Here is a 12,858-nt window from a genome sequence, read left to right as displayed (position 1 = left end):
AATCCAGCTACCAATTTATTATCGATTTATATTTTTACTCACAAAGACAACACAGAAATTCAATCTCAAATGTAAACTTTCGAACAATTTCCATACATTGACGACATCACTCAAAATTCTTCTTCAAGTCAGATGCCCGTTGGGGCTACACCGGAGCACACGTGTACTTCTTCAAATGAAAATGACAGCTTGATTTTCTTGCTTTTGACAATTATATTGACATTAAATCATATACGCACACGAGAAAGTATACCAGTAGATAAATTGTATTTCAAAAAATAGGGTACATAAATATCAGCTCGCGTCTCATTTAAATTTGATTTGCTGTTATAATGGTTGAAAACCGCAGTAAACTATCTTAAAACAATACGATTACAGTCGAATTTAAGTATTATGTTCCTTCAAAACTCGCTTAAAATGAAAAAAGTTTAAAGACTCATATTTACTGATTGGGATCAATTTTTATTATGCTGGTATCATTTTGCGTCAGTTTAAAAACGTATTTGACTTATGTACGTCAATGAATTTTGATGACAATTGTAATCTTGTATTATATTATAGAACTTTTATCTTAAAATAATGCCTATTAACAGGAAGAGTTATGTAATTCGTATAAGTAATACCTGAAAGTCTTGTACCTAGATCTGTAATACCATGGATTGCGACGAATAAATGATAATGATTATGCGGTTCGTTCCGTCTATATGTATAATGCGTGTACGTGCTGTTCTCTGAAAATCTTCAAGAAAAAATAACGGCTAGACCAGCACTAAGTACTAGCGAGTTTTTGCGGCTTTGGAGAGCGAGATGAAGCTTACAGGCCAATAGCGCTCTAGTTATTGTTATGTATACCTATGTATCGAATGTTTTATAAATTACCTATAAAAAGCAATGTTTTATTTCGATTAGGTCTACATTTTGTGCATATTGCATATCTGAAGTATTTTCGTACTAAACTTGAAACTTTCGTTGAAACTAAATAAAATAATTATTCCAAATGTACAGTCGCCTGCAATTTATGTTACACAACGAAGGCCGCAAAAATATCTGACACGATCTTATTTGTAGAACCATAAGACCATGTCACATATTTTTGCGGCCTTCGAAGAGTAGGTACCGTCATTATCACCAACTTTGCCCGCTTATTTTTTAAAACGAATTTCTCAAAAAACATCACATCATATGACTTTTTTTGCTCAGCACGTCCATTGTGATCAAACGCATCAGTTTATTTGAAAAAAAAAATATATTTTTTATCGTGTTTTTACTCATTTTTTTGCGTTTTAGAGGGCGGGCAAGATATCCGGGGTTTTCGCCAACATTGCCCACGTCAATTTGGTATTCAAATAACTACAGCTCGTATGATGATGATGTCTAAGGATCACTTAAAGGTTTTGGGCAATCCTACCATTCCCTGTTAATAACTTAGCGATAAGTGTAAAAACTTTAAAATAAATTTGCTGGGCAATGTTGCCTACCCGTTTTTGCCCATTTCCAAATAAGGCTCGCCTAAGCATTTTACAAAGGCTAGGGTTGTCACTTTTGAGAAAATCTGTTACAATAGTTTAATGGCAAAAAATATGATTATTGTTGTGTTTTTCATTCGTTAACGGGATAAAACATCTATATAAAGGATAATAAGACAAATTAAATACAGTATATATTTATAAACTTATTTTAGTGTACAAACATAACCTTCTTTTACTTGCGAAGTTGGGTAAATTAGATGAAAGTGACAACCCTAATCCGTTTTTGGTGGTATAGATGCCAAATTACCGGATTACTTTGCCCACCGCTAAAACTTTTGTGTATTTGTTTAAATCTCAATAGACATAATCTATGCTTCATGTGTTATAACCTCAAACCCGGAAATATTTGTCAAAGGGTTCTCAATTTTTTCTACTTGCATTCATTATTTATCAATTTTTTGCCCGCCGAAATATACCCTATATTAGACAACTCGCTCAAACTCTAAATTCCCAAGTCAAGATATGCACAAGTTTGGTATATAGTTTTGTCAGAAATATAACCTATTTTCTACTAAAAATAGCAGGGTGGCCATAACTATTATAATTTTTTCTACATTAACGAATTTGTTTAAAATTGTCGTTTTGGGCAAAGTTTCCCTGGAGGCAAAGTTGGCGCTAATGACGTAACATATTATTGCAGGTGACTGTACATAAATGTTTCGGTGATTTTGAGATTATTTTTCAGGTTAGTTTACTAACAATCAAGTTATGCAGATACCGATTTCGTGAACGTATAAGTAGTAAGGTACCGCTATTGTTTAGCGATACCGATTATTTTTGAAGGCAAAACTATACCGTTGAAATATAAAGATATTAAAATTACAGCAGGGACAACCATTTTTTATAGGTGTACCTAAACCATCATTGGCCGAGCGTTAGCAAAGGTCTCCGTTTCAGCTTGGGCAAAAATGCTTTTGTATGTTCTCCTTTGCAGATCACATTTCTCAACTGATTCTCGTGAAAATTTGTAAGCAGGTTCGATAGAACTATTCTGTTTCGCTTTATCCGCCAAAATGGAATTGCCACCCTGCTGAAACATTATTTATTTAAATTCCTATTGAATGGATTTTGCACCTTATGAAAAACCGTATAGAGTAGTAAATAACATTTTACATCTGACTTAATGACATCTTGTTTTATTCGCTTTAATTGTACAAAACGCGTATCTCGACAAAGCAATATTAGGTAGTAAAACAGTCAACAATCAAATTAATTAAATAGGTAAGAACGTCACGTGTGACATGAACAGACAAGGAAAGCAAGATTAAATGCATTGTTTCTCTTTCATCTTTCAATGGAACGCTTTTACCCTCAAAGGAGGCTAGTGGTCAATACTAAACTAAAAGTCCAATCTTAAAAAAAACATGATGGGTCACTGACCTGTCCCAGTAAAGTGAGGTAGTGTGCGTGAAGTGCGCTTGTGTGTAAAATGGGGTAAATTGACAGAATCTGAAATTTTACCCACCGCTACCGTCGCCTTAAGTTTTATAATGAATATTTGCTTCCAACTGTCTTTATCAATGTTCATAAAATATATGGAGGGTAGGTACGTCTACCCACCATAATAAAAAATATATTTGTCAATGACTCTGTCCAACTGCTGTGGTTAAAGTTCATAACGAAAATTTTATTTATGCACTCTTTAAATAATACATATAACGTGTACCGCTACGTACCACTTAAGACTGTAAGTCTGTACCTACATGGATTACAGCAATGCACATAGAAAATGTGCTAAATGCGGAGCAACGGCTGTTGAAGCAGCCAGAGTGAAATTTACAACTTTAGTGGGTTCAGAAGGAACCGAGTCATAACGCATCTGGAAAGCGTATTAATTAACCGTGAAGAAATGTATGAATACAAGTTGGAAATCTGTGTAAAATGCCGTATGTAAAGTGTAGTGTATCTGTGTGTAAAGTGTAATAGGTAGGCATGCCTAATGTTATTTGTATAAAAGGTACTGAAAACTTTGTGAATGCGCTTTATTAATGTCTATTTTTTTATTAAGTTGCCAGTTGCCAGTTTTCAGTGTATATTTTTATATGTAAAACATTTTTTAATAAATAATATATATAATGTTATAAACATAAACATGCCTTTTATTTAAATCAATTGATAATACCACAAACAAGGGGTAATATTTGAATCTTGCATATATTTCGTGATATGAAGATAACAAATATGTTTATCAACAGAATTACTACCTACCAATACCCGCCAGGCTAAACCGGTTGTCAACTTTAGTTCCATTGGTACACAAAGACGGCGCCACTAGTATAAACGTATAAACGGTTGGGGACATTTTTTTGTATGGAGTTACCGTTCTTCTCCTAGTGAGTATTATATTCTTTGGTCAGAAGGCGAGAAAGAGATATCGCTTTCTCCCTCTTACTTATGGGTGCGTCCCACAATGACCTTGGTGCGGTGCGATAGTGTGTTAGCTACTTAAGAGTGGTAGAGAAAGACCACATATAGCCGCAATTTGCGAACTTCGATTTTCGCGGTTTAGCCCTGGCCACCCACTGATATATAGTCTTTCAAACAACTTTAGCGCAACATTAATTCATATTATCGGACGATAACCCTTCGCGCTTACATTTTTAAATTCTGCCGCTTTTCATCGCGAGCGCGGACTTCTGGCCGAAGGGTGTGGTGTGGTGTTTCGGCGGTTCCGTGGGAATCTGCCAAATCCTACATCGGAACATGCCGCCGTGCAGAAACTGACAACCGCCGTGTCGCCGAAATAATTTTTAGCTTGTAAGATTTATTTTTTTACTATTGTATGTATGTTAGTTTGTAAGGTATGTATATATGGGCCTTAGTTGCCTGATAATAAATGATTTTTTTTTTTATTGATGGAAATCACTTAACAGACTATAGTAGTTTTTATAATTCAAAACTGGCCACACCTGCACTGAGCTGTCAGTGTCATAGCGTTTACGAGGAGTAATGTTCTAATGTTGATACGCTAATTTATATATGAGATTTTATTGTATTATTCTTTGTTTTCTTACTGGGTTATTGTTGTTTATATAATTCACAACGATCTTAAAAGTAATAATAAAGCTTTGAGCAGTTGGATATGCCAAAAATCTGTAGTTTACATACATGGTATTTGTATCATTACTTCAGCTAAAAAATGCTGCTGAAATAAATGTTTTTCCGGCCTGAGTAGTCTGTAAAATTCGTAATATCTTAAGATACGGGCATAAGACAGTTACTTAAGTCACCTTTAAAAAAAAACATTTAAAAAAAATGAGTGGAATCGTAGAAGTATACATAAAGGTGGAACTGGAACGTGAAGACGAAGACAGTTCGCACCCGAATGCGAGTGAGACGGAAGGCAGAACATATGAAAATGAGGAGAAAGAAGAGATCGTGGTGGAGCCTGAAGTGTCGGGGATGCTGGCAGGTGAGTTGCTATACTCTGACCACGCTTACTTTGCACAAACTTGGCTGTAAGAACGCGTACATTCCTATAAGCTCATCTTGACCACAGAATAAATAATAGTAGGTACTACCGTACAGAAAGGACTAGAGATGCAACGGATAGTTGTTTGGCCGGATACTGATACCGGATATTCGGCCTGACCAATGGCCGATTATCCGGTATCCGGCCTCCGAATATTCGGCCGGCAGAACTATACCTACATTCCGGTTCTTCAGGTGCGCATTGTGCAGGTTTTGACCTGTTTCGTAGTTAACGTTGGGTTCGAAATGAGTGCGCGTGTAAGTGAGTGGAATGTTTAAATTGTTTTAAAATAATAAACGGATACAATTATGACCGTGACTGTTCTTAGATCCAATTTGTTTACTCCGAAATCAAGCAATGTTAATATCCGGTATCCGGCCGGATAGTACGTCGGTATCTGGACGGATAGTAGGTCACTATCCGGTATCCGGCCGGATATTAAAATATTGGCTGGATAGGCCAGATACTGGATAGTAACCGAATATCCGGTGCATCTCTAGAAAGGACACCTCCTACTAAACTGAAGTTTGACAGCGATTCAGGGACAAATCATGCTGTCCCTTTCTAATGTATGGCACTATCCCTTTCGGCTATTTAGACTTCCCGTATTTTTCTAACTATGTCAATAAAAGAGGGATGGGTAGTCTATCTCGAGATATCACACCAATCATGTGCTAGCCCGGCTATCGAAAGAAAAGTACAGTCAGCGATAAAAGCTCAAAAATATCATTTTTGACAAAACTAATTTTGCTTGACAGTTGAACAAGAGGCAGATCCCTTCTGGGAAGACAGAAGCACCCCATGCCCCATCCCGCAGGGCAAAAGCACACCACGCCCCAATCCAGAGGCAAAGAGAGAGCTCAGGCCAAAGCATTTGAAAGCAGCCGCGGCTATTGCCTGCAGTAAGTACCTTAGATGTAGTGCAGGGACCCGCAGTCAACTACAGGTGGGCTGTCTATTGTTTGTTGCATTCATTCCGCCCAATTCCCTGGAGTTGGAGCTGCAGGTTACTCTTCCACACACACACTCCTACTCTCTTTCTCTCTCTCTTTAGCCCGTCTCTACCCTTTTGGGTAGGCCGTAGGCCTCCTTCATTTTAGAAGGGTTTTCTTCCTACACTTCTCAAATCTTGTCCTGCAGAACAGAAGGACTGAAGTTCGACATTCTTAAGTTTGTCCTCATATTTGTCTCTACTGAAAGTAAGTAAAAAGTTCAAAAAAATAATTCAAAAATACAAAATATTTATTTCAAGAAATTAATATTACAAGAGAGGCCGTACAGTGATCCCCACACTAAGCTCAGCCTGTAACGTGGGGATCTTAGCGAAATACAGAGTACCGATATGTCGAGGCTATTATTTTAACAGAATGCTTACTATAATGCTTAAGGTTACATGAATCGACTATTTCTTGTTGTATTTCTGCTGCATCAAGCACGTTTACAATTAGTATTGGTTTCTATCACGTTTCTAAAACATATGATAATGGTTACTTATGTGACTGCTACATAAATAGCTTTATTATGATACATGTGATCGTATTATGACACTCGCTTCGCTCGTTTCATAAATCTACAGTCGTGTTTTAATGCCTAATTATGTACAGTTACATACACTGCTTTATATGGATAACATATAATGTGTATGGACACATTATATGTTCACGTATTGTACGACGGCCACACACACACACACACACACACACACACACATTAACATACACACACACACACACACACACATTAACATACACACACACACACACACACACACACTGTTTGCATTTGGGTCAGGTCAAACACAAAATTTACCAATAAAGTGTTCATGTGTCTACATGTATGTATAATGTTTTTGGTGCCATAGTTTAACTACCAGAGAAGGTGTGCAATATTAACAATACATACTTATTTACAAGTATATTTGATTTGCGAATTGAGATTTGCGTTTTCGAATTAAGTGGACAGTATTGGTTCTTAACAAACATTATGGGTGTTAACTGAAATAAATGTTATATACTAACTAAAGAAAAAGTGACGAAGGCCTCCAGTGCCCCAGGCTAGAATAGAGCCAGCGTCCTCTGCTATCGCGGTAGGTGCCTGTGCCATTCGGCCACCGGGCCACAGCGGCATAGGTCGAATTTTTCCAAGTATATACACTTCTTACTGAAGGCTTATGGCGCCCCCTGGCCATCCCTAAGGTAGAACAGTATGGTTCGGACCTTCTATCTGGATCATCTCAGGTGATACCGAGTTAGCGAGAGAGATGGCGCTGCCAATCAATACTATTAGAAGTATTAGAACAAATTAAATTATTTTTCAGAAAATATTTTAATTTGTTTTTATCAAGTAGTTCAGAAATACTACTTTAAAATATTTTCTGAAAAATAATTTTATTTGTTCTAATACTTGTAATAGTATTATGGGTGTTTATTTCTTTCAGAGAAGATGGCACGGTCAGTCAGGTCCAGAATAAATTTAAGCGACGAAGAAAAAAAAGAGATTCGCCGAGAGGAAAAAAAAATGAGCAATCGTCGGGCGCGAGCTAAAATGTCAGAAGAAGCACTCGAGGAAAGAAGGAGAAAAGACCGAGAAAGATACTTCGAGAAGAAAACAAAGGGTTTAATTAAGACTATCAGAGATTTAAGTCCCCGCGAACAAAAGGAAGCAAGAGAGATCTGGCGAGAAAAAGCTGCGAAAAAACGAGAAAAGGAGAAAATCTCTCGCAATATCGTAATCCCGTAAGGCAGTGGTTCCCAAAGTTGACTGGGCGTCGGCCCACTTAAAAAAACTGATAAATTCGGGAGTCACCTCTTGGCCGTCTTAAAAAGGGGGCATGAAATGGGGGGTTTGACGACCGGTCTGGCCTAGTGGGTAGTGACCCTGCCTATGAAGCCGGTGGTCCCGGGTTCGAATACTGGTAAGGGCATTTATTTGTATGATGATACAGATATTTGTTCCTGAGTCATGGTTGTTTTCTATATATTTGTATTCATATATTATAATATATCGTTGTCTGAGTACCCACAACACAAACTTTCTTGAGCTTACTGTGGGACTTAGTCAATTTGTGTAAAAATGTCCTATAATATTTTATTATGAAATATTTTGGTAACGCTCAGATTCTCAGGTTCAGGGCCCACCTAATATTCGCTCGCGATCCACCAATGGGTCGCGAGCCAAAGGTCGGGAAATGCTGCCGTAAGGGATTCATATAGGACGTGCAAGCGACTGCTCGCATTTAGAGTTGGTTAAAGACACGTAGTCTCTCTAAGATGGCATGTAGCCGAGAAATTGGGACAGGTCCAGGCGTGGCCTGGCGGGGTAGCTAGAGACGCCGGTTCGAATCCGGCCTGCACCAATGAAGGGCTTCTTCACTTTTTCATTAGTAATATGACATCTATTTTAGTTTTTACAAGGAGAAAAGTTAAAAATATCGTTAAGTTAACTTCGAACATTGCGCTTGCGAGCTTCCTTTTCACGTAAAAATGTAGGGTGAAAAATATAAAGTTTTAAGGCAAAAACGGTTAAAAAAAATAAAAAACCTTGAATCTAGTGGCAAAATACCGAATGCGGTTTGTGAGGACATTTTAAAAGCTCACTGAAGCCTTCTCATTGCCCATGTAAATAATATAAAATAGTTATTTGTTTCACTCGGGGGCAAAGTTGTTATTTAACCACTCGTGCTAATATTGATACCCGAAAAATGGAATCTTGAGCGTTGCGAGGGTTTCAAAGCACGAGGGTTAAACAAAATTTGCCCCCGAGGGAAACACAAAATTTTTCACCACACCAACCCGAAGCAAATATTAGATGTAAAATATCAAACCAAATCAAATCCAAATGAATGTTATTAAATATTTATCATCCAAAATCATCAATCAAAAGTCAATTCTACCAGCAAACATAATAAAACAACTCAAAATTTGCATATGATTTTGATTACTTTGCCTCACATGTGAATAAAGTGCAACTTTGCTATCAGTTTTTGAAGTGCAAAGTAAGCCTTTCCGAGCTGGTGTGGTGAAAAAAATATTGTATATAGTTAGATAATAAGAAGTTATTTCGTACGCCAAAAGGCGCATCATATCTGTTCCTTACAATACTAAGTTACCACCTATTTATGTACAGTCGCCATCAGATATATCGGAGCGGCCAAGGTGTTCACAATATCTGAACACGCGCTCTAACGCCCTGACAATAGAGGCGTGTTCCGATATTTGTGAGCACCTTGGCCGCTCCGATATATCTGATGGCGACTGTACCTGTGATGAACGAATAAAGAATTGAGAATAGAGTTATAAAAAGTGTATCTACAACAGTCAAAGAAATAAGTATTTTGTCAAAAAATTTTACTTTTAATACAGGCTTTTATCGCTGACAGTTGTTTCAACAGGCAACTAATACTAAACTTATGAAGACAATTCTAACAAACCTAAACATCGTTGCATTGATATTGTCACAGAGTTCCTATGGCCACCTCCTTTGTCTATCACCAGATCAACTTGATGGTACCATTGCATTATCACCTATACTCTGTATATTTAGGTATTTAAATAAAAGTAAACAAAATCTACCCTCAAATGGCTCCTTAAGCCAGTTGAGGGTAGATGAAAACATTACACGATCAAATAATGTAGGTTAAAGTCAGGTCGTTCAGTGACAGATCCAGGTGGTTTAATATTTGGTTGGTTAATCAATAAATGTTATAACTACCCGAAAATGTACAAATTGTTTGTTTACTTTTATTTGAATACCTAAAGATACAGACTATACATATGTACGAGTTTGTGAAGTTTCAGTCGAATCATGGTATAATAATATACTCCGCCTGGTACTCCATTCCCGTCTTTTCTAGGTCACCTAACTGACACGGGCTTACGTCATCATGCGACAGCGCTATATGATAATATGCGATAGCGCTATATATAGCGGCCATGTTGTTGTGACGTAGGCCCGTGTCACTCTGGGAATGGAAGACCATGTTTTATTAGACTATGAGTCGAATAATTGAAAGTGGGTATAATTTAGCTTACAATATTTGACCCGAACATACATACAATTTGAATAAAAGCTTGCATTTGAATAAAAATTCGACCTATGCCGCTGTGGCCCGGTGGCCGAATGGCACAGCACATGCCGCGATAGCAGAGGACGCTGCTTCGTTTTCAGCCCCAAGGCCTTGGTCACTTTTTCTTAGTATATAACATTTATATCAGTTTACGATTTTTATTTTTCAAGAAAAACGTTACCTGATCTCGTTCCTTATTTTTGTAGGTAACCATGATATGTTTATAATAAATAAAAAGTTTGAAAACCGCACGCAGTTTTTTATTTCATAAAAATTTCAAAGGCAAGTTTTGTGTTTGACCTAATTCACATTTCATATTATATTATAGTATTTTTCCATTTGGGAATATTACCAGTAAATTTCCAATCTAAGGCTACGTTTCTACCAGAGATGTGCGAGAATGCGTAGCGAAGGATATATTTAACACTTTAAACTCTCGCGTTTTGTACACATATTTAATTACACAAACGGGTCTACCGCGATATAATTTCATTGTTTTTACCTTTAATTCCGACGTTAACAATGAAATTATATCGCGGTAGACCCGTTTGTGTAATTAAATATGAAGGATATATTTGTCGGGAACCAATAGAAACACTTCCTCCTCGATCCACCCTCTGTGGAAACAGCTCAGTAGAGCGACGTATTATACATACAAAATATACTACAGTAAGCGTATATGAGAGAAATAAATGGTAATACAAGGGAAGGATGTGTGAGAGAGATGGGATGCAAGTAGAGATGCCAATTTTGGCCGACTATTCGACCACACGCTAGGGGTCGGCAAACCGCGGCGCGCGAGCCGCGGCTCTTTACGTCACCCATAAAATTAACCCTTGAGAGATTTTAAACCACTGAAAACCACATTCGCGGCTCTTTAAACTTCCGGAACGGCCTGGCCACGACATTGCGCGACTGGCTTCGGCTAAGGTGACAACCATAGGTTGGAGCGAGACACAGCAATCGGACCTTTCGTTCCCATCTATGGTTTGTATGGTAAATTTGAATAATGTTTACATACATATTTAATTACACAAACGGGTCTACCGCGATATGATTTTCGGGTTCCGGGTACTAAGACTCTGCTGTCCGTCTGTCTGTCTATCATCAGGCTGTATCTCATGAACCGTGATAGCTAGACAGTTGAAATTTTCACAGATGATGTATTTCGGTTGCCGCTATAACAACAAATACTTAAAAGTGCGGAACCCTCGGTGGGCGAATCCGACTCGCACTTGTCCGGTCTTTTTAAATTAGCCGCTTTTTTCTACTAACAAAGTGGGTATGCCAGAGTACAGTAAATATATTAAACGTACTTTTTGTTCCAGGTATACTAAAACAAGCCGAGCAAAAACGAAACGCCCCTCAGAAACCACAAAGAAGGCAGCCCACACAACGGCACACTTGCGACGTATGCCAAAAAGTATTCAACAGAATCAACAACTTAAGGAACCACCAACAAACACACAAGAAACAACATTGCAACATTTGCCGCAAAGATTTACTAACAAGGAAGAAGCTACGGAACCATGTCAGGAGATTCCACTCTGAGAAACCATACTACTGCGAGCAATGCAATAAGGAGTTCAAGGAAGCGTATGAGTTGAAAAGGCATACGCGAATCCATACCGGCGAACGGCCGTATTTGTGCGAAATGTGCGAAAAATCTTTCTCCAACGCCGGCGCTTTGAAGGACCATAGACACACTCATAATAATTTAAAACGTTTCACTTGTGACACTTGTCAAAAACAATTTAAACAGAAATATAGTTTGAAAATACATTTGCTGACGCATACGCAAAAACCATATCCCTGCAATGTATGTAGTAAAGAATTCGTTCGGTCTGCGGATTTAAACGAGCATATGTTGTCTCATAGTGCGACAAAACCATATTCGTGCAACAAGTGCGGGACGCAGTTTTCTAGAAAGGATACTTTTTACAGGCATGCTAAGCGGAAGTTTTGTATGAGTATTTCTGACGAGAAAGCGTTCCTTGTACGTAATGAGGATTGCAGTTGGAGTTGAAAATGTTGTATTGAGCAAAGAGTTATTTAATTTTAAACATAATAGCGCTGGTGGCCTAGCGGTAAGAGCGTGCGACTTTCAAACCGGAGGTCGCGGGTTCAAACCCGGCACGCACCAATGAGTTTTTCAGAACTTATGTACGAAATACATTTGATTTTACCAGTCGGTTTTCGGTGAAAGAAAACATCGTGAGGAAACCGGACTAATCCCAATAAGGCCTAGTTTTCCCTCTGGGTTGGAAGGTCAGATAGCAATCTCTTTCGTAAAAACTAGTGCCTACGTCAAATCATGGTATTAGTTGTCAAGTGGACCCCAGGCTCCCATGAGCCGTGGCAAAATGCTGGGATTACGCGAAGAAGAAAAAAAAATACTCACAAAACTTCCGTGAGACACAGACATATTAAATATATTAAGAACGGGTCACTCGCGTAAAGCAAGCTCCTGATGACACTCCTCGGTACCGAGTGAAACATGTCGAGCGTTTTTCGACTTAAAATATGTGAGTAACCCGTTCTTAATATATTTAATATAATAATACTCGTAAGAACTAACTAAACTATAATACTAGCAAAAAGCAGCGCTTTGTAAGGGCTCGCGGAGGTTTTCTACCTTAACGTACCGAACCGGTTGCTGTCCGGTACGCCTGTCTGTTACAGCTTTTACTTTGTCCTTTAAAAACGTGTCCAGACGACAAAATCAAATTGCCAATATCATCCACACGTAATATACAATTTCATAAGTGCTTATTACATCCTACACGGCCGCC

General features: G+C 38.1%; 1 protein-coding gene across 1 annotated transcript; it reads left to right on the top strand.

Annotated features, from left to right (window-relative positions):
- The first annotated feature begins 4,488 nt into the window (after window positions 1-4,488).
- LOC134803117 (gastrula zinc finger protein XlCGF52.1-like) lies at window positions 4,489-12,453 on the top strand. The gene is made up of 3 exons (XM_063775824.1): window positions 4,489-4,941; window positions 5,760-5,903; window positions 11,395-12,453. Exons 1-3 carry the CDS (start codon window positions 4,785-4,787, stop codon window positions 12,090-12,092), a joined length of 999 nt encoding a protein of 332 aa, XP_063631894.1. The 5' UTR covers window positions 4,489-4,784; the 3' UTR covers window positions 12,093-12,453.
- The last annotated feature ends 405 nt before the right edge of the window (window positions 12,454-12,858 follow it).

The sequence above is a fragment of the Cydia splendana genome, chromosome 26 (assembly GCF_910591565.1).
Source record: "Cydia splendana chromosome 26, ilCydSple1.2, whole genome shotgun sequence".
NCBI lineage: Eukaryota > Metazoa > Arthropoda > Insecta > Lepidoptera > Tortricidae > Cydia > Cydia splendana.
The sequence above is the reverse complement of the archived record's forward strand: the minus strand, read 5'-3'. Positions and strand labels throughout refer to the sequence as shown.